Source organism: Bombus vancouverensis, chromosome 10 (assembly GCF_051014615.1).
Source record: "Bombus vancouverensis nearcticus chromosome 10, iyBomVanc1_principal, whole genome shotgun sequence".
Classification (NCBI taxonomy): domain Eukaryota; kingdom Metazoa; phylum Arthropoda; class Insecta; order Hymenoptera; family Apidae; genus Bombus; species Bombus vancouverensis.
Genome location: NC_134920.1, coordinates 14,138,953 through 14,161,256, shown reverse-complemented (window position 1 = coordinate 14,161,256; position 22,304 = coordinate 14,138,953). Strand labels below are relative to the sequence as shown.

General features: G+C 36.0%; 1 protein-coding gene across 1 annotated transcript in view; it reads right to left on the bottom strand.

Moving 5' to 3' along the window:
- Positions 1-21,888, bottom strand: part of LOC117165263 (lachesin) — a 254,566-nt gene extending 232,678 nt beyond the window's left edge. Inside the window, exon 1 of the mRNA XM_076622194.1 lies at positions 21,758-21,888. Coding sequence (XP_076478309.1) covers positions 21,758-21,851 — 94 coding nt within the window. The 5' untranslated portion in view covers positions 21,852-21,888. The remainder of the gene's footprint in view (positions 1-21,757) is intronic.
- Positions 21,889-22,304: the final 416 nt, after the last annotated feature.

Below are 22,304 nucleotides of genomic sequence, written 5' to 3'. Positions count from 1 at the left end.
AAATGGGAAAATTTTTAGTTTGCACAGACTCTGGATAAGATTAAACAAAGTTTAATAGAAAAATCCGTATACTATCGAACATCCGTCGCACTGTGCCTATGTGCCATTTTTGTAGATAAACACGGATCTTGTGTACCGTTTCCTTTCGTTTTATTTATTTCGTTTTTTACATATAAATATACGTATATAAGTATACTTGAAAATTGAAAGAGTCGAAACAAGTATATCTTTTATAATAATTCGCGAAAGCAGGGAATTTTTGATACTTTAAACGTCTTTAAGATCACGTATATGTTGATTAATGATATTCGCGTGATGATAACGGACACCTCGCTGTTTCACTGCACCGCAAACAGCTGGAGGGAAAAATTCGCTGATAAAAGTTCTTTTAACTTATTCGAAGCTAAAATTTACTCGAATTCGTAATCCATTCTACTCCTCTATACCGAGTCTATACACTTTTCATCATAGATGCTTGTAAAATTTTTAACGACGAGTAAATTTTACTTGGTAAGATTATAACGAGTACCGCGATACACGTAGAACAAGATCATTTTAGCCCGTCTACCCTCTTCGTTCTTATCCGCCGTTATCAAAGTTGCTAAGCAGAATGTACGTAAGTTTAGAAGCGAAAAGTGAAACAATAGCCGTAAAAGTTTGCGCTTTCAGAGATTCTGGATTGTCACCGAAAAGTGATTTTCCGAATTTAAATTCCAAAACTACTAGTACCTCGTTCTCAATGATATTTGACAAACTTTCGTATAACGTCGATCGTTTGTTATTTCCTGTGACTTTTTAAACAAATTCTTAGCCTTAAGAATGAACGAAGAGCTGCGTGAAAATGCTTCGAAAATTTGCTTCCAACCGCAACATTTGGATAATAAAAATTGAAGAAATTATAATTAATATTATCCACAACGAAACCTGATGACATCTTAAAATATTCTCCGATCGTTTAAACTTTTCGACAAGCATTTTGCGTTAACCTTTATAATATGTTAATAAGTTATTTTCCAACGATTATTTGTCACGGTGTGGACGGGTGATTTTACACCTTCGAATCGCCAGAGACGTGTTAAGAAAGATCTAAAGGTTCGAAGGAATCTCATTAATTCTAAGGAGTTTCGTTAATTCTATGCATGCGTACAAAACTGATTTTCTTTGTGATATCATTCGATGAATAGCATTTAATAGCATTTAAATAGCATTTCTTGTCGCACTGAATATATATTCGAAACACACCATTAGATATCTCATTTCTCCCTTTCTTCCTTTCTTCCTTTTGACGAAAAGTTGACCGATGTTGCCGACAAATCCACGTAAGCTGTTCGAACAGCTTCGACGATCTACGATGCGATGCATTTGCGTTTGCATCGGATCTGGTCACCTCGGGCAATTTCTCGGAAGGTAGGTAAGCAACTAGCAAAGCCGTGAGAAGTAATTCTTAAACCTAACTTATAAATAAATAAACCTAAACCTAAACATAAAAAGTGGCTATCTATTTTTAGAAAATTTCTAAAAATTATCTTCTCTCCGAAGATAGTGGTTAAGGAAGGATACGAATGCAAGTAGAGCATAAAAGAGCGTAAGTCAGCGGATGAACGTGGTTGCGAGAATATGACGAACGATGAATAAAATAATTTAACAATTTAACGAATAACGACTCAATTAACGATAAGCAAACAAAAGTTGAATTGTCATAATTTACATTGAAACGAAACGGTTTCTTTTCTTTTAAATAATCTCGCGTTCCTTCTTTCTCGTTCAATTATAAAACGAACCGGACGAGGAAATAAATCAATACCTTTCTAGAAAGTTCATAAAAATTTATCGCTAAGTCCTACCGCCTGCCTGGACTCAGCCTCCTCGTGCAAATTCACCGACAAATTTATGCTCATCTTGTTTTATCGCGCATAGAATATCACTTTATCCTGCGTGCGTTTTTCACCTAAGATACTTTTTTTCAGTTCTACAATTTCTTACAACGCTACATCGTTTAAAGTTTGCAAACCCGTGTCTTAAGTTCCTTTGCAAAGTCGATAAAAAATACGATCTTTGACGAGTTAGGTGGTAACTTTTTGTTACTCCAACAGCGATCATGCGAGTTTTTAATTACTTTAATCAGGGCATCGTCGAATATTGTATTTATTACTTTTATGCGTGTGCCTCGTCTTATCTCATCTTACGATATCTTGTCTACGATAAAATTGTATAGTTCGAACGATAAGTTTATCCAGAACAATGCACGAGAAAATACATATTGGATCGAGAGAATAGCAGATCGTTTATGTTAATTATACTGTAATTGATAACAATAAATAAGGTAGTTAATTAATTATGCGTCTAGATTAAACAAAATTACGAGGCAAAAATAAGGTATAAAAGAGAGAGCGTTATTTCGTGTAAAATAAATTCTGAACATGTTTTTGTTCGAAGGTGCAAATGTTAATGTTCGAAGATGCTCATTCTCGTTAATATCGCGTCCAGGCGACATTTCGGAAATCATCGGAAAAATCGCAGTAACGAAAAAATGCTCGTCGTCGTACCGAGTCGTTAATAATCTCGACAAGAGAAGCATTTCAAATTCCTCGTAACTCTTCGTAGCCCTGCGTATTCACTCGAGAAAAACACATCGATGCTATATTGCGATGATTACGAGAAGGAGGAAGAGGAAAGCTTACGCTCGATACAGTCGTCTCGTGATCTAGGAAACTGTCCGTCGTCCGTTGTCAGTTTATCCACGTTTGCACGAGAATAAAATTTTATGTCTTTCTTCGCATCTTTCGCTAGCTGCTTTTTCACTCTCTTCGCCGTCCTCTTTCTTTTTCGATCAAGCCACATAGAGTTATGTATACCCTGCGACGTGCATATAAACCCGCCAAGTTGTGGCTTCAATACCAGCGGCACATATTTTATACCAGCCGCACAAGGATCCGCGTTTCATCTATGAATTATTCTCCCGTTCACCGAGCACACGCTGAAATCACTCGACGTGCCTCTGCTTACCATCACCGATGAATTACACGTTGTTTGTTCTATTTTCTCTTTGCCGTACGTGTCATTATCGGAAATATTCATCTTCGGAAAATAGTATAGATAACCGCGTTATCCGACAATGAGCGACAAGCTTGCTCGCGTTATTTTCACCTAATCAAACCTTATTACATTGGACATTTCTGTTCCAACGATCGTGTCTTCCGAAAACTGGTTAGAATCATTAATTAGTCGTGTTTGTACGTTTTTACAAACGATGTACGAATTTGGTACAAATCGTGTGTCTACGTACGTATAAATGTAAAGGATAATTTGACAGACACGGAGATTCGAGCTACGCCCAAACATTTTCCGAATGTTTTTTTAAAGAAATATAACGAATTAAAGTTTCATACTAGAGTCAGCTGTTTAAGGAAACTATAGCTGTCGATCTAGAGGAATGTCGAGAAATATGGAAACTGGTACAACGAATTAACATGATAATTTTTTAATCGATCGAAAAACTGCTATTTCACTTTCAATAATCCACATATTACGATCTTCGTCTAGCAATCGTGGCTCGTAACCATCGATATTACCAAATCTTGTAAAACAAGTACGTTAAATATCACGATCGCAAAGAAACTTTCAAATTTTCGTCTTTCCGATACTTAACACTAGCTCATTTTCTGCTATTTTGTATCGAAAATCCTGTTTTTCGGTGACAAAGCGACGTTAAAATCGAGGAAAATATACTTATCGCTAAATGTACTTTCCCGTCATCTTTGTATATCGATTCGCATTTATAAATATTCGTAGGGCGTTTATACTTTTAACGAATAAGCTCGAAACGAAGCAAGCGGCGCGGAAGGCGGTTCGCGTTGACGATAACGATATTCAGCTTACAAATACGACGAAAATTCTAACGAGCAGCCACGAACAAATAAAGTATCGACACGGATCGGAACCAGTCCCGCTTCCGATCGTGATATAATTAACTCGATCAGGTGGAAGAAAAAAGAACGATGCGATAAACAGAAACGCCCCGAAGCGCCGATACGAATGATTAATTCGGTTTTCTCGTCTACTTTGCATTACTCTGTCAGAAGCCGAATCACTGGCTACGAAGAATCAACAATAACGAATCCCGAGGCTGTTTCCAAACGTCATTAATTATAACGCATCGCGCAATGTACGCAGGTTTTAATTCACCGTTGTATCTCGTTCGGATTTCGTATCGTTTTAATTCTTCCAAATGAAAATGAAGTTGGATCGTTCCAAGTGAACGTGGAATCGTTCAAACGAACCCAGTTAAATATTTCAAATATTCTCCATCATCGACGAAACGAGAAAAAAGCATAAACATGGAAACAATGCGGAAAAAGAAGAACGTAAAGAATTCCATTCCAGAAATATTTTTACTCAAAAATGCGTATCTACCGATTCGACGTTTGGCAAAAGCTAAATGTTTCGAATAAAAGCAAACCTGTTGCCGGAATTTCACTGATACTTTGACCACTGTGTTCGAACTTATTCCTTTTAATTTATATTTCGTCGTTTATTCGCCGCGTTTCCCTGCTATTTAAATATTCGTTTATTCCTGGCATTCTCTAGATTCGCAAATCGCTCATTCGCTTTGCTTTGATAGTGGCACTACTCGAAAAACGTGAAATTTGTTTCTATCGAATAGACACACATAATCTACACATTATTACTTTTTTACTTTTGTCAATCGTGTAAAACGCTATATTTACGATGCCATTGGTTTTGCGTCAGAGAGGAAAATTAGTGCTTATACCGTTACCAACCTGGCTTTAGTCTTACAACAGATTGGCTCGTCTTCGGTTGTTTCGTAACGCTACGAGCAGTGGTAGGTTGTACTTCCTTGCAATATCGCTGAAACGACTCGCCCCAAGATTTCTTTGTAAATTTCAAAACATCTCCCCTCTAAAGTTTACCTTTTTCGAGTGTTGTGGCTATCGCATCGAACCAGCGGTATGGTTCCTCGATTAGTTATATCATATTCCGGATTCTGTCTTAAGCGGTATGTACTCCTTACGAGTTAAACGAGACTTTAATTAAATTACGACCAATTAATTATTAGCTTTTCATCTATACTTATCGATAATTTTCAAATCGGTACCGCGTGTGGTACGAAAATCGTATTATTAAATATTACGATTGCTACAAAATCCATGATACCAATTGGACATTAGGTGGTAATAATCGTAAAATATATTAGATGAAAATGATCTTTTTATACGATGTAATCGTATGCGAAGCGAGATTGGAAAAAGAATACGATAGCCCAGATCGATGAAGAGAATACAAGGAATGGGATTCAATGACAGGGATGTATTATAAAATTTAATCGCGAGACAGAGAAAAGAAATTAGAAGGAAAAATATGAGAAAGATTAGCTTGAAAATGTTATAAAATCTCGCGTTTCCGAGTTTTCCTATTTCTAATCTTTACTTTCTCGTAATTGTAATCGTTCGCCAGATTTATGAATAATATTTACAAAAAGTACTTTATAAATAATGCTCCTTATTATAAAGATTCGCTTCCTGCGGCTCGCTATTCGCTATACGACACCCTATATAAAATTATATTTTTGACACCTTTCACGCTTTAAACGTCAAGAGTACGAATTCTCCCCAACTACGTTACATTACGATATTTATTTTTTTCTCTATGCTTTGCCGCAGGAATTGTTAAGATTAGCAAAATAGTTAGAACTTAACAAAGTTACGAGTATTTTATTGCGTTAGACATTGAACGAAGAAAGGTTCGTTTTACTACGTAAAAGTGAACAGTATTTTTTCAATTTAGAAGAAATGTTGGTTACAAGAAAACGATATTCTTTCAGTCAGGTAGTGAATTAAGCGATCACGAAAACGTGGCAACGTAAGAACATAAAGCGGCTGTCGTATGGTAGACAGTAGGCAGATGTGTGGTGTTATTTTCTACCTATTAAAATCGTCTGAAATTTCAGAAGTAACATCGCATCGTTCTTGCCTTCTGCAACAAGTTATATCTGGACGCTAACTGCCATACTGACTACGATCGAACAAAGTATCGAACTATACGCATAATACGTAATTAATATTTCCCGAATTAAACGCATCGTCATAATTTAAAATTGCATCGTTAAAAATAACCGTTTTCAGAATTTATTTTCTCATGCGTTTAACGCGTTAATTTACAACGGATATTTATCGAGATATCGATTTAACGGATAGAATTTAGCGAAACAAATGTTTTACCGCGTAATTCTTAAGGTTTCTTTTTGCGATATTCATTTTCTCGAGGAACCATTTTATCAAAATAGTTTTCGTCGTACAACATGGAAACGAATCGATCGAAAGAATATTACTTTTGCGAGAAACGTAAGACGAGTAAATCTTAGGCGCCTGCTCGAGCAAAGCCAAGTACGCGATATTTCTTTCGCTTTTGTCCAGATTTTAAGGGAAAAGATAAACGAAGCGACCAGGTCTCTGTTACACAAAGTCACCAAGCACCGATCTTCGGGTTACTCATCTTCCCGTAAAAGTTATACAGAGAAGGGGCAAAAAACGCTGTACATAATGAAAAACGCGAAAAGAAGCAACATCGATGTAGCAACTGGTAAAAAGTAGATTAATATTTAATACGCGAATGACTTTCGTTAAAGCTAATCGATAAACGAGTTTCGCTAAAAGTAATTTCGTACGATATATAATTTTCAAATTTCATGCTTTCTCGCGTATCGTTGCATCGCGTACTACTTAAATATGAACAAATTCGTATATGTATTAATCAACGTTGTTGTTAACATTAGTATTTACTATGAAAAATGCAACGCACGATGCAAGCTGTTCGGGTCTTACACAGATTCGGTCAGGCAGAGCGAAAGCTTACAGATACCGAAAAGCAAGCTATTATAAGGTCGTAGGTGTATCATGCGATGTTCTATATTTAGAGAGAAAAATTGTCGGTATCGAGTTATACAACAAATCAGCAACGCGAAATAAGAAACCTCGAAACGGCATTTGTTCGCTAAGATAACCGATAAAGCGATGAAATTCTATCGCATCAGGCAGCCATTTTACTTCGAATTATACACCACGGATGAAAAACCGTTTCTGACAAACGTGCCTTAATCCTCTCTCGACCGATAATACAAAGCAAAGCTTCTTAATAGAAATTATACATAGAATATTTTATAAGAGGTAGCTTTAACAAGTTGTACTGCCGTTCGTGTCGTTGACTTTCCCTTTTTACTATCGTACTTAATTTAAACGAAATTTAGAATCAAACGTATTATCCGTATTACTTATGCACCGAATATGCACCGAATATGCACTGAAAATCACATCACATGGGAAACAATTAATCATTATGATTAATTGTACGTTGTAAATATCATAAAATACACTTTGACGGTAAATGCGAAATAATGGAATTTGTGTAGAAAACTGCCGAAAATCCCGAGTCATCGTCATCTAATATGACTTCGCAATATGTTTGACTTTCATGTTAATTTACAATCTGAATGAATTATACCGGGCACAAATTGATAGGAGAGACCAGGTTTGACAGCGAATCGCGTTACAGAATTCGATCGCGTGCACAGCGGTCCCTTAACCTAGGATCGATATCACTGCTGGTTACTGCGAACTTGCGGATATTCAAATCTTACTGGGCCATAGCTCGTATTATCCTCGCGAAATTACAGTCAGGCCACTGAGTACAAGTACATAATTCACGTACAAGTAAGTGTCGTATTAGTTATGATTTGCACCTCTGCGACAACGAAATACGTTTATGCCCAAGAAAACTGGCGTTGAATACATTAGACGATGATAGTCTGCCGGTAGATGTACCATGGAACATGCTAATAGCTTAAGAACCTGAACGTGATATGTAACGACGAGTGAAATTACCAACACTGGTTAAAAAACATTTATAATCGGCGATAGAAATTATAAGATTACTGCGAAAAGTTACAACAAAGTTATTTATTACTATACCATTAGCGGTACGAGTCGATACCTAAGACCGTTGCTTCGAGCAAATTTTTTCGATAGGCGAAAATCAAAAAGAAGATGTCGATGGAGAAAATAAAGAAGTAGATGTTCGAAAGATGTCGAATAGCGTAGACATGAAACGAAGAAACGGATATCTGATTCGATGGATATCGAATCAAGTGTTCCAGTGACATTTTCTTCTATCCAAACTTTGTTAGTATGCAAAAATTCTTCTTCGATAACAAGAGACTAGGTAACTTTGTCGCGATATAATTCATACAAAATGCACGAATTCAAACGAATCCGAAGGAGCACGAAACACGGCTTGATAGTCAATGTGACGAATAATTGCACATTTGGGAATTACCACTTCGAAACTTTCCAGCTAACAGAATTCTCGTAATAGCCGATGATAGGCATGGATGGGGATAAGTTTAAGGGCACAGAGCACTTCTCTTGTACTGGAAACTATTACTGCAGTTTGCCATCGATTGGGAGCTTCGTGGAAATCGTGGGAAATCGTGCAAAGAATGTCGATGTCATCGTGGAAAGGAAATCTTGATAAACGGTTTTACAAGCCGAGCTAACTTTCTTCAAATCGTTTTTCCTCGACCTCATAAACAAAACAATACCATTGAATTTAATGTTTTTGCATCGACAGAATTCGGCCATCTTCTACGACCATTCGTTTTATACGTACATCACGTCGTTACTACGAGCGAGACAATCTTGTTCACAGACACCGAACCAAATAGTATGTGGTGCGTTGAAAAATTTGAAGCAAAAGTTTTTATTCTAATTATTTAATTAAGTTTTACGAAGGTAAAATTTCACCCAAAAGAATTAATATCTCGAGGAATATTGGGCACGTACCGCACCTTTGTTAGAAACGTGACGCAAACGTGTTTTTCGAGTTATGACTAGAAGGAAATTCTTTATGGTTCCTTAGGGTTATAAACTAAAAATAGAAGAAAAAATACAACAGTTTATCCTGTTTTACGAGTATTATTCTCCTTACCGACAAATTTCGTTAACGAAGTAACGCGTTATTACGTTCAAGGAAACGACTCGTTGCAATTAAAAAAAAACGCATGTTTTTAACTTGCGTCGCTTCGTTCAAACTTCGTTTCATCTCGAAAGATTCAAAGATACGATGAACAGAAACAAACAGAAACAAAAATATAGTCGAGTAGGAACGCGTTATTATCTTCGAGCATTTTAAAGATACTTTTCGGTACGTCACTTGTCTTGTCACTTACATGTTCGTTAATACGTTTCGAACGAACGAATACAACTAGAAAATAGAAGATAGAATAGAGAATAGAATAATTACCCCGACCTTAACAAAGTCTCCTCTTAAAGATGTTAGACAGTCAATAAGCGAACTCGCGGTAAAACGTTTATATGTAACATACAGCGACAGGTAGCCAAATGATTTTCGCCAAGTTGTCGGTCGTTGTAGAGTGGAGTTTGTTTAGTTAGCGTTTAAGCGCTGAACTAACGAACCACGACTAGAATTCGCTTTTGAAAACGAAATAAAACAGATGGCATTGTAGCGATATCGATCGCACGCTGAACAAGAAAAAAACAAAGGTCTCTTTCGGAAAAATGCCTTAATATTTTATTGGAATAAACGATCGTGCGATATATTAATTTTTACTTTGATCGTTCAACCGTCGTTGCAATTAAACGGAGACACTCGGAACTAACAAAGATACCTTAATGAGGGAATTCGAGAATAGCAGAAAAGTAATATTTTACAAACAAATTATTATGAAAATGTTTCACGTCGAACGTTTTTAAACGAAAACGTATCGTTCAGCGATTCGTTGAATTTGTTCGTATTCGCAAGAAGTGCCAACTTCGAAACTTCATCCTTAGCGTGTCGCGATACGAATACGGAAAGTAATCGCAATACGAATATACATATTAATCCGATACATTTTCGTAAATACGTATAATACGTATTTTTCACGAAAATAATATAATTTGTCCGATAGAATATTCTCTCTACGTTCAATTTGCTTTTCCCTGTGATCCTGGAGAAGAGCGGCGATTTTTTATTTATGTATTTGCTCTCCTCGCGTAAGCAAGATGAATTTGCAACACATAACACTTGTACGCAGCAGATTCGATATTTTCACCAAGCGAGTACGTTCGTACAAAGATACGCGTAATTAACGTATGGTAATTTTGAGCACATGTACCATACCGAGTTGTATTTTTAATATCGATCCATCGATAATAGTATTCTGTAAAATATTTATAATCGTAAATTTCAAGCGAACGAACAAATCACGGTAAAATATTACTGCCATAAACTCCTTTGTTGATAATCAGAAAAATACGCGGAAACGACAAATAACATTTAATGTAATCACATCGATATATGTGTGTGTGTGTGTGTGTGTGTGTATTTACAATCTAAATACAACAGAACGATAATTTCGTGAAATAATTTCACAATCGATAATTAGGTAAATATAAATAATTTATAAGTAAACTTGTATACAGACGAAACCAATATATAATTCAAATTATCATAAATGCCTGTGTGTCTGTACTATACTATACGTATCACTGAATTGTCAGTTGCAAAATTTTAAGGATACGTGAGATAAAGCGATAAATTGAACCGAAGGTTTTTTTTTTTTGATCGACAACTATGTGTCTAAACGAAGAAGTCCTTAAAAATCCTTAAAAATTTGTCCTGTTTCCATAAAATATAAAACATAAATTTGTTACTTGTAACGATACCATCGTATAAATAAACTAACGTATTGTAAAGGTACAACGTGTGTGTTTCTCCTTCTACGTAAATTAGGAAAAACGGAGCGTTTCGACAAGAACCCCTATAATAACGAGCTATACGTATATGTACACACGATAAATAAAAGTGCAGTTGGTTGAAATTCGAAAATGCAAAATTGCGCAGAACGCACACAGATACGACAAAACTTTAGGCAAAGTATTTAAAGTATAGCGCTTTCTATGACATTTGACAGGTGAAAGAATTTTCTATCGAGCTCTTACTTTTTCAAATATATTCGCAAAAATATGAATTTCCGTAAAAATCTGTGGTCTACTTATGAACCAAAACTATAAATTACGAAAGAAGTAGCCTTAAGAAGAGACAGAACTTTTTTCGCGTAAGCTGATGAAATTATTTATCGAAAAAGGGCCCATAAATCTATACAAAATTTCTCAGTTCAAAGAACCCCAACGTATCGGTATTCGAACAAAGAGAAACTTCGAACTGAAGCATACGCGCAAGTTTTGCGAGACATCCGACCCATATACAGATGGTACTCAATTTCAAAAGAGGTTAATGTCACGACATTCTCTGTTGTAATGAAAGTTAAGAAACGTCGACGCAGCGGCGTCACGTCCTTGCACTGTTCCTCGCCATGAAATCTAAGGAAACAGACACCGGGGAAGAAAATCGAGGGAAGGAGAGAAAGAGAGAGAGAGAGAGACAGACAGACAGAACTAGAGATAAAGATAGAGATAGAGAGTAGCATCGAGGGTTAAAGACAAGCGAGTTGAAACGAAAGAGGGAAGAGAACGAAAGCAAGAAGAAAAAAATGGATACGAGATGGCAAAGAGAATAAGAGAGGGAGAGAGAAAGAGAGAGAGAGCGTTTCCTCGTCACCCCTAGAATTCAATCACACCGTGTTTACAGCTCAGTACACTTAATCCTCTTTATTGGATTCAAAGCGTTTGCCGGTACACCGTATCTCAGAATTTGATCAATTTTATGGGCAAAGGATCTCGATGATACTTGCGGACCGACCATCTGTCTATTGACCTTCAATGAAATTATACCGTCATCGAGATAGCGTTATTAACTGCAACCCTTGCTCCTTGACCTATCCCATTCACTACTTTAATTCGGCAAACAGAGCACTTCTAAATAGCTGAGGGGTTGTCACCACCGATTTTTGTACGTATAGAACGTAGAGTTCGTTCCGACTGATAAAACTCGCGCTAATAAGTTAATAACGATTACACTGCGAATATTTATTCAAATTCGTATCTTTGCGAACTGAATTTAAAGAAATGGAATTTAAACGGAGATTCGTTTCACCTATTAAACGTTATCACGAGTTAAATACACTTTATGTATTTTTGTGTAAAAAAAACAAAAACGCATAAGAATCCACAGTAGAGTGGTAATTCCTTCAAATTTCCATTATTCTTTATTTAGTTAACTTTAAAATATTATCGTTTGATAGCATAATCTGTACTTGTTGCTACATCCAAATTATAACATTTATCGCGTGATGTTTCCCAATACTTTTATTTCTACTAATAAGCTGCAGAACATCGGCATAAGAAAATAGACAGACCGCGTTTTATCATTTTTATAGCGTGAATATTTTATTGTTATTCGTTTTTACGCTAAAGTATTTTAAAATTAAAGTATTTTAAAATCGCGCTTACATATACGTATGAAAAGTTGGAAAATTTGAAGCTTTCTGTCGTATTTGAGAAAGCCATGCATACAATGCAGTACTCGTTGCACGTGTAGATAATTTCATAAATTTCATTGTCGGACTTATTTTCCTGTTTTCGCGAGGATCGCTTCTTTAAAAACGCGTTTTATTTGGAGACGCTTCGTATACGCTTCAATTGCTGGCATTTTATGAAAAAAAAAGTCAATACCGTGAAATAAAATGACCGAAGTATGTACTTACATCGTGGCTGAACTTTCTATTTGTAATTGAAACAAGGCTGAATTTCGTACTAATAGTACGTGTATATCAGGAATCTGTTACATACCTGTAAGCAGAAAGATATTGCACATTGAAATAATCTGTGAATGAATATATAGTTATAAAACAATTATTGTTTTCAATTTGATGTTTATAAACGTAGGGTTTAAAACCGAAAATAATACCGAAATAGTTAGGAGAATATTGTAAAAATATTTTTAAATGACCAACGCAATCAAAAATGAGAAATAAAGAGTTTGAAATATTCGACAATGGAATTAATTACACGAGATTACTTTATAATTGAAGCTGTTGAAACACAAAGGCCCCGCGAAAGTTGTAAACGAAATTACGTGGAACTAGCTGGCATTTATACAAATGACGTGTATCATCACTTTTGTACGTTGGATGTTCCTTTGAAGTCCAAGCCGTGTCTCGCGGTAGGCATCATATGATAACTCTATTATGCGTAGTATGCGTACTAATTATACAGAGTACCCAAATTACGAGTATAAATAGAGCTTTCGAAAAAATCACGAATGTTAAAGAAAAGTACTTTTGAGTCGTGTCAAATGTACATAAGCATTTCGCAAATGTCGTCCTTTCTTAGTAAAAATAGCGATTCGTTCAATTTTTTTCATAAGCGGGTAATTAGTGGTTTAAATCGGTATTGATTTAAATCCTAGCTCGACTATGTTGCTAAAAGTCTTTTTATCACTTTTCACGCCTCTACCAAGCATGTAATCAAGATTAAGCCACAATAAAGCAAAGTTAAACGAAGTTAATCCGAGATAGCGTTAATTATTTACACGCTAAATTCCGAAGGTATTAAGCAACTTATGGTAGAACACTTGGTGTATCGCTTAAAGAGCAGAAAAATTTGAAACAGCGAAAACATCGTAGTTTGAGAAATATCGAATATATTCTACTTCTAATTACGATCTTTACTTTATTATTTTTAGCTAAATTTTCATTTCACTCGCTGAGAAGAACTTTGACAAATTCAGTTATGTACTTTCTACGCGTAATGTTTTCCGTTTTCTGTACATCACGATACACTGCGTTTCATAATATCGTAATAAGCCGCATTCATAGAATTATTTGCATAATACGCATCGTATGCATAAATATTAATATTAGATAATACTTCCCACCACTCTAGTACACACATTATGCTGTATTACCTCGTATATTACACAAGTATAAACGAATATTGAATATTTATAATGCAATCCAAATTTTCGAGTGAAAATCCTGCGTAGAATATTTATATACTTGGCAAATTGAACCGGCTCTCATCGTCAATATTTCATAGGATTTCCTATTCTAACCTAATTGATCTACAATTTCGCGCTGTATTTTGCTATAATTGATAGTTTAAATCAATTTTGTCGGTAAAGAGAATTTATTAAGGCGACGTTTATCATCTAGCGACACTCTTCCATTTCCCATTTTCCCAATTCGTTGTGTTTTATTTGCTTTAACTTGTCAGAACGATACCCAAATGAGTAATAAATTTGAACGTAACGGGCAAGATGTTCCCGGGCTGAAATTTTGCTACGTGCCCCAGTCACGGAACATACGAAACGTTAATGCAAACTGATCAAGTTTTTATGCCCACGTATCTCATCGTAGAAAGAACAATGGAAAAGCTAAGAATACAACAATTCGTTTCTTAAATCGACAAAACGAAGCAAGCTGAATAGTTGATAAATTCGATTCACGTTGAATACATTACGCTATTACTGCTTTCTATAAACGCATGTGTGTACATCCTGAATCATGTTTCAGTAATCGCAGCCACGAATTCCAACAGCACAAATTTACCGATAAATATCTCGAAAAAATCAGTCGTTTCGTGTATCTTTTTTAATTTGTTATCGATTTTTCCTGCGTCGTTTTGAGTATCGTTCATATATACATCTTCGTTAATTTCATATTTCTGACATTGTTGAACAATCATCTTTTTTTGTAAAAAAAAAAAACCGTAAAGCCTGAACTTGTGCTATTTTGCAAATCATTCGATATTTTTAATCGAGAACGATATTTTATCAAACCGTTTATTAAGCCGAACTGATTATTATGGTTAATCGTTGAATCAATTTTCATTCTCGTAGTTATCGTACATGGGGTTTTCAGAGCGATCAACGTATCTCTACGTTAAATTTTCAAAGCGTAGATAATCATTGAATCAACGAATTACGAACGCTTTTTTAGGTCGTGACATTTTGCAGTGTTCAGCGATATTTTGGACCGAATACATACTGCGATTGACCTTTCCCTTCGATTAAAATTAGTGTATGATTAATTGTTTCAAAACGACGATTACTGCAACAATACATTTCATACAACTGTGACGTTTTGTATATCATTGTCGTTAAAAAATACGTAAAAGATGAAACTGACAATTCTCATTTTACCGTCATTTTAAATGTCGTTACATCGATACGAATACGATATGAACCATCAACTGATATAACACGAAAAAGTGGCTTGAAATTCATGGCTTCCGTCTTTGATATTATTATACGAAAAATATCGTTATACGAGTACGAATATATCTGATTTGCATGAACGTAGCGATTGAAAGTGACTGAACGAATGATAGTTACGAGAATGAAATGATTGAAAAGCATAGAAACAACAGTCGAAGAATATGAAAAGTGAGTGTAATTGAGCAAATCTGCGTTAAATAAATCTATAATAGTCTGTAATTTTATTCCGTTGTAACGAAATATTTTTCTTTGCTTGCAAATATTCTTGCGTTGCAAGGCTAGTCAGCGTTGTTCCTTTTTGTTCGAGATTATTTCACGGTATATCGATGAAACAAACAATCGACGAAAGCAGAACACTTCGTTGCTTGAAAACGTATAACTGCATAAAATTGTTCAATGAGTTAAAAAGTGAACGACAAATACTTTAAAAAGCCGCTTTCGTAACTATCATGTTCCTGTAAAAGTTGCTTAGAGTTCGACTTAACGATTTAGCAAATTCTTCCAGCGGTAAGATCGAAAATAGCAAGTCTCGCGATAAAAAATATTTAATGGTATGTCCCTAAATATATCTTATAACGGTCTTTTGAAATAACGTATTTTCAGACGTTTTGAAAATCTCGAAAATCTCCAGTTCTAATAGCAGGTTATATGTTTCTTATTAGAGATTCGTATTCTATGTAAATTTTAGTATCTCGACCTAATTAGTTTCCAACCCAATTCTTCAAGAAAATATTGATTCTTAGACGTTCGTTAATAAAATTGATTATATGTATGTACAGGTCGCTAAATATCAAAAAGTTTAATTTAACTGATAATCTTATACCTAAAAATTTACTTTTCTTCAAAATGCGATTGTCGATAAATAAGAGATTGTAAAATTAACGATAGTATAGATATCATATTGATATCATATGAAATCATATACAACTATTACAGCTACTATACGCTGTAAATATCCCTTTCCAAGAATCGAGTAACAGCCATCTATCAAATGACTGAAAACGATAAAGAAACTTTCAAATCGTATCGTTATATTCGTATTCTACGTATAACTGAATTACGTTTAAAGGGCAAACTCCTTTCTGTCACTTGGATGAAATCGGCGAATAAAATAGACTGGTCGACATCGATCGAAATTTATATTTTTGAAAATATAGAATGTAAAGTCGCGTAAGAATGTTTCTAAGGAAATTCTATAACACTTTCAACGAAATTCTATTCTATACCGCGTAATCATCGGCGTTTCACCATAGGTCGAGTAATTAAACCAACCGATAATTATAAAGAGTTTCCTCCGTGTAATAAATGTGTCCGGTCAAACACTGATCCTGAACAAACAAATTGGTTTTCCGACTTCATCGACATCGAGTAATTTTCAATTATACGAAACAAATCTGCACTACCGCAATCCGTTAACAGAAAATCGTCAAGATTTATTACCAGTCTCTCTCTTCTCCTCTTCGTCTTTACTTCTTCTTTAACGAGATTACCTATTTAACGATTACTATAATACCCGTCGTCCCTCTATAACGTAGCGTAACTTCAAACTTATACACAACAATGTATACGACTTACATATGTGTTTTTTTAATCGTCTTTTAAATTTTATCAATCAGCGTATTATTTGATATTATCGCTATGTCGTTATGTTAACAGCAAATAATTTATTTATGGCAGTTCAACGTTTTATATTTTTCAACTCAGAGTGAGAAACTGTAAAAGTTGAAACTCGATCTACAATTTCGAGAGAATCGTCGATAACCTGCTGTAGCGATTGATACGACCATAAGCGATCAATTAAAACAAAAATTCCAATCATCGACGGTGATACCTTCGTGATGTTACGTAAAGTGAAAATGACATGCCTTGCGGCTACGAATATATTTTGAAAATGTCGTTTTTCTCGCTTTTGCTCGCTTGTAGTTGCGATATCGTATCTTACCGGTGATTACATCGATGACACCAAATCACACCGAATTGTCTACGATGTAGCGATTACCGGTTCTAAGCTTCCTGTGAAATTAAAAAACTGCGATCGAAAAAGAATGTGCTTGGACCATTTTTCTGCTCCGCTCCTCGCGTAAACGTGTTTTTGTCTCAATAAAAATATCCATCGGTATTGGCAAAAAGACTTGCACGTTTTAAATAACTGTGCAAACAAGAACTGGAAATTCGAACAAACGAGCGAAAACCGTCATTTTGACAGCTTTAGCGTTACTTTTCAATTCAATTTGTAACGCGATATTTGTCGATGCGAGCTTAATTTGCTTCTATTTCGCGTTTCAAGGTCGATAGAATTAACACGACGGATAAGAGGAAAGAAACACGGAAGCGAACGTTGCACCATAAATTGTCGTGAAAGAAAGAAGGAAAATGGAAGGGAAAAAATTAACGAGAGTTGCAGGGCGATCGTTCATAAACGTGCCACGCGCTTCGAATGAAACTTTCCTTCTTAATTCTAATTAATTTGGCTTTAGTACTCGCCAAGTTAAACGTCACGTTGCTGTAAACACTACGCCACAATAAATAATAAGAAAGCGAACGCGTGCAAATGAAAAACTAAAGTACCCGATGAAAGAGGGTGAGATTTTGCTAATTAAAACGTCCTAATTTTGGCCACGCGAATTGATCTTTTGTCGCGTTAATTTTCATTACTTCTTGCCGCTGAACGAGAAATATAGGAAGAATTAAAATATTTGCAAAAGTAAAGGTTCTCATTAACATTCAACATCGTGTTTAACGTTGAATGTTAGAACGACCAGAATGATCGAAATAACTTTGATATCGAAATAAATTTGACGATTCTTCGTAGAAACTTTTCATAAAAATAACGCACTAGACAGTGGCTGAATTTAAACAAAATATTCATCGAGGTAATAACGAGGTTTTACAAATTCCGTGGAATAATTGAATTTTCCTCGCAATGTAAACAGTTAACAAGTATCAACTTGATTTTGCAAGTGTAAAATTAATTTACCATTATTCTACGTCTGCTAACTAAATGCTCGGTAATTTATGGACGAGGATGTACCTACTATGTTCCATCAAAATCGTAACAAGTTATGCCGCAAGTTCTCCGGCATGAATTTTCTTCTACCGAAACTTTCGAATCTTTGTTAGCTCCTTCGCGGATTTAAGCTCTTCATTTTCAAGATTGGTATCGTTAAGAGAAAATTAAAAAAAATTTGTTTAAACCAACAACAAGTGACTCGAGGCGTAAAACGAATAATACGAATATATTCGGCGTACCGTGGGATAAAAGAAGATATTAAGGAACTTGAAATACTATCTCAAAGATACGGGAAACAAGAAGAGCATAAATCAAGGCTCAATTTTACCAAATCATACGGATAAGTCGGACAGGTAAACGCGACATTACCTATGGAAGCTGATTGAAGTAAAAATAATACACAGAAAAAAGAGATTATTGTTAACAAATTTTTCATAAAATTTCGTTTCGTATTTAACTCGATTATTCGCGATATTTCATAAACAATCGATCGATGTTACGTTTCCCAACTGGTTCGGTGCCTATTCAAAATCCAGCACATTGAACTCGCTAAAAAAATAAAATTTTATTTATAAAAATAAAGATAAAATAAAACTCTGGGAAAAGTGCGAATTTGGACAAAAAAATCCAATTTTAGTGACATATTTTCCTCTATCGACACCCAACTAAACGATTTTCGTTCGAATAATTCTTTTTTCCTATATTTCAGCTTTTTTAGCAGACTAAGAAACGATCGAGCGTGTATGTTTAAGCAAAATATTCTATCGAAAAAAAAGAAGGAAAACAAGGAAGAAAAATGTAAAAAAAGGTAACAAACAAGAAACCTGTATGCAAACTATCGAATAACGATGACAAGCGAGCTTTCATCAGGATAATTTTTACAAATTTCGCGGGGTAACGGCGCCATTGCGAGAGCGGGACGCGTACAAATTGACCTGCTCAATATTTCGACATTATGCCTCCACGTGTTTTCGCATTTTATCCGGCGAAACCAAACGGAGTAGCTACGTGACACGGCAATATTTGCGAAATCGCAACTTTACTATATACCGCGTAACGCATCTGTCAAACTTCGTACAATGGATTGGGCTACGCCACGATGGACGTCATAAAGCGAATAAAATTTCAAACGAGTGCGAATTGAACTTACGATTTATACGACTCCCGTAGCCGCGTCGACAAGAAAGTAAATCGTCGACGATGTTAAATAAAAAGCAATCCTTCCTATCGCTTTATACCTCTGTTACAACCAATTTCTGCGTGTCCACGTTCTCTTTATGGTGTATACTTCTTTCTCTTTCGTGTTTGTAAAATAATGAAATTGATAAAGGAAGAATTTCTCCCTCAACCACAAAGCGATTTTCCCTTTAAAATACCCCTTCGTTAGAAATAGAATCGTTTTCCATCGTGTATTAGGTACGTATTAGGCGTAACAAATTTTCTGCTTTTAAGTTTATATTCTTCTATATACTTCGTTACCTCGTATTCGGACGTCTTGGAAAACGTGCGAATGTGAAAGACGTGGTGAAAATGAAAAAACGGTCGAAACTTGTAGTTCTATTATTAGTAACAATGGCAGAGAACGCTTCGTTTTTAACGATACGTAACGATACGTAAAAGAGTAGATAGAAGAGAAAAACAGAATCTTTTTTCTATATCTAATATTTGTATTTCCGTGAAATTCTCTAAAATCATACCGTTGATCGAAACGCGAATGAAATATTCCAGTTGGGAAAAAGTAAATTCCCGTTAAATATAAATAACTGCATATTGCTATTGAAATGTCAGGTCAGTTAAATTTTCGTATCAAGATTCGTATCAATGTTATTGTGAATGGACGTTACGTAGGTAAGCAAGATTGTGCGCTTCGATTGCATGGACCAGATTAAGATTCAATTTTGTAGATAATTGAGAAATACGTGGCACCATCAAGATTGAAACGGACTCTCTCTCTCTCTTTATATCGAGCAAAAAATTGGAGTATAATTTTGACACTCGGAAAAAGAGACACGGAAAACGAATTTATGAAAGGATTTTTTGCCTCGCTCTTATCCCAGCTATTTGCCAAGCAATTTCTGTTCCCCTCTCGGATTTCCGGATAATGTTTATTCTGTTTCAAACGATGGCCTCGAGAAACTATAAACGATATTAATCCATTAAACGTTGATTAGACGCAATCTACGTCCGGAGAAAATGAAGTTGCCAGCAAAGAAATACAACAAAGCAAGTTTGCATAAAAATCGTAAATTTCCACAAATATTTTACAAATTAAGAATATTTAATCGAACGATATTGCACTCTTTTCTTTAAACATGCGAATATCAGGGAGAAAGAGATATCGGGTTTATCGTTTCCTACGGAGAAACAATTTAAAAATTCAATACGCAGTCGATCGATCCCGTACTAACAAAATCCTTCGAACGAAAAAACATTCGAACGATATTAGTTGTCGTAGGATTTTTTACGAAACTTGGTAACTTTGTATCTTTGGATTTAACAGTTTGTCGTTATTTTCAATGTTACGTCGTATCGGAGAAACGCAATTTAGCCAACAAACAAGTATAAGAATTAGTTTCTTCCGTGCGTTCTTCGACCGCGTTTGTCTGATCGAAATAAACACTCGAAATGACAGCGCAAAATCGTAAACGCAATCACAGTCGTAAAATGAGCGCCTTTTACATTTTCGCGTACACTGTTTGTAAATAACCGTTTGAAGGGGAAAAATGCATAGCTGTTTCTACCTCGACGGTTCAACATTCTACACTCCGTTCAGATCAAACCATCCGAACCTTCGGCATTAGACGATGCACGAACATAATTAAGCAGAATTAAAGTTTCCGATTCACGATTCCGTAAACGTGTATAAGGACGATACGCTTGCTTCGTAATCGGCAAAGCCTCCTAGAGAATTTCGAAACTTGTCGAAAGCGTCGCGTCAACGACCTTCGGCCGATCCGAACGACGAAACAATATGCACATCTTTCTCCTATTTTAGTCGGCGTGTACCGTTCGCGATAAGATTCGCAGAGAAAAGATCTGTCGTGCAAAGTAACGACAGCGAAGTAAATTTAACCCTTTGCACTTCGAGGCTTTTTTCCGCGTGATCCGCTTCAATAATTCTGAAAAGAGTAACACTCGAACGGTAATATAGCTTTTCGAAACGAAAAATTTTGATTCTAAAAGCAAGACGGTTATATTTTTGAAAATATGTTCACTATACTTTCTACCTTTCGATTGGTATAATCGTCAAGTACGATAGTCAAGTACGGCCAAGGTGGTAGATTTCGAAACGATACGTTTCGGACGTTTTAACTAAGAAGATCGGCCGAGATATCCGTTGTTACGAACGAAAGAAAGATGAGAGGACAATTGGCGCGTGAAGGATGCCGTGAAGCCGGTGATAGCGCCGGAGCACTAAGGGTTAACTTTTATCGACACTGACCGACACACTGGGAAGAGCGCAAGGATGGAGGACGCGTGCACGATGATCGGCGGTACCGTGGCGTCGCGAGCAAAGAAAAACGGATTGGCATGCGAATCGTTTTCTATACTCACCGACTATTTCCGGGCGCACGCCAACTAACAAAGTAGTCACTACTAGAAGAGGCACCTGTCGTCTACTCGTGCACATACCACGTTTCTCGCACATGATTTCACTTTAACGCGAAACACGCGCAACGAACGTAACGCTCGTCGCGTTCAGACTGAAGTTCCGAGTTCGTGGAGTTCTCTGTATATCCTAAGCGCACGAGGATCCCCCTCCCTCGGCAACGGTTCAACCCCAGTCGAGCAAGAGTGCTCTCTCCCCGACACGGGGCGACCTGTTCATCCCCACTTGGCCACCATGCTTCATCCCCTTCCGACAACGTGCTCGAAGAAACTGCTGTCAATCGGCTCGTGTCCTATGTATACCCGTCACCTTTGCGAATCACGCGTTTCTAATTATCCCATTACACGATAGACGATGTTTGCCGAATAAAAAGCAATAGCTCTCGTATTAATGCGCACGTTTTATGTTTTCAACTCCTTAAAAGATTTGTCGTCAGTTCGCTAGCGAGAACGATTCGATTTCTTTGTAACGATGAAACGAAAACAAAGCTGA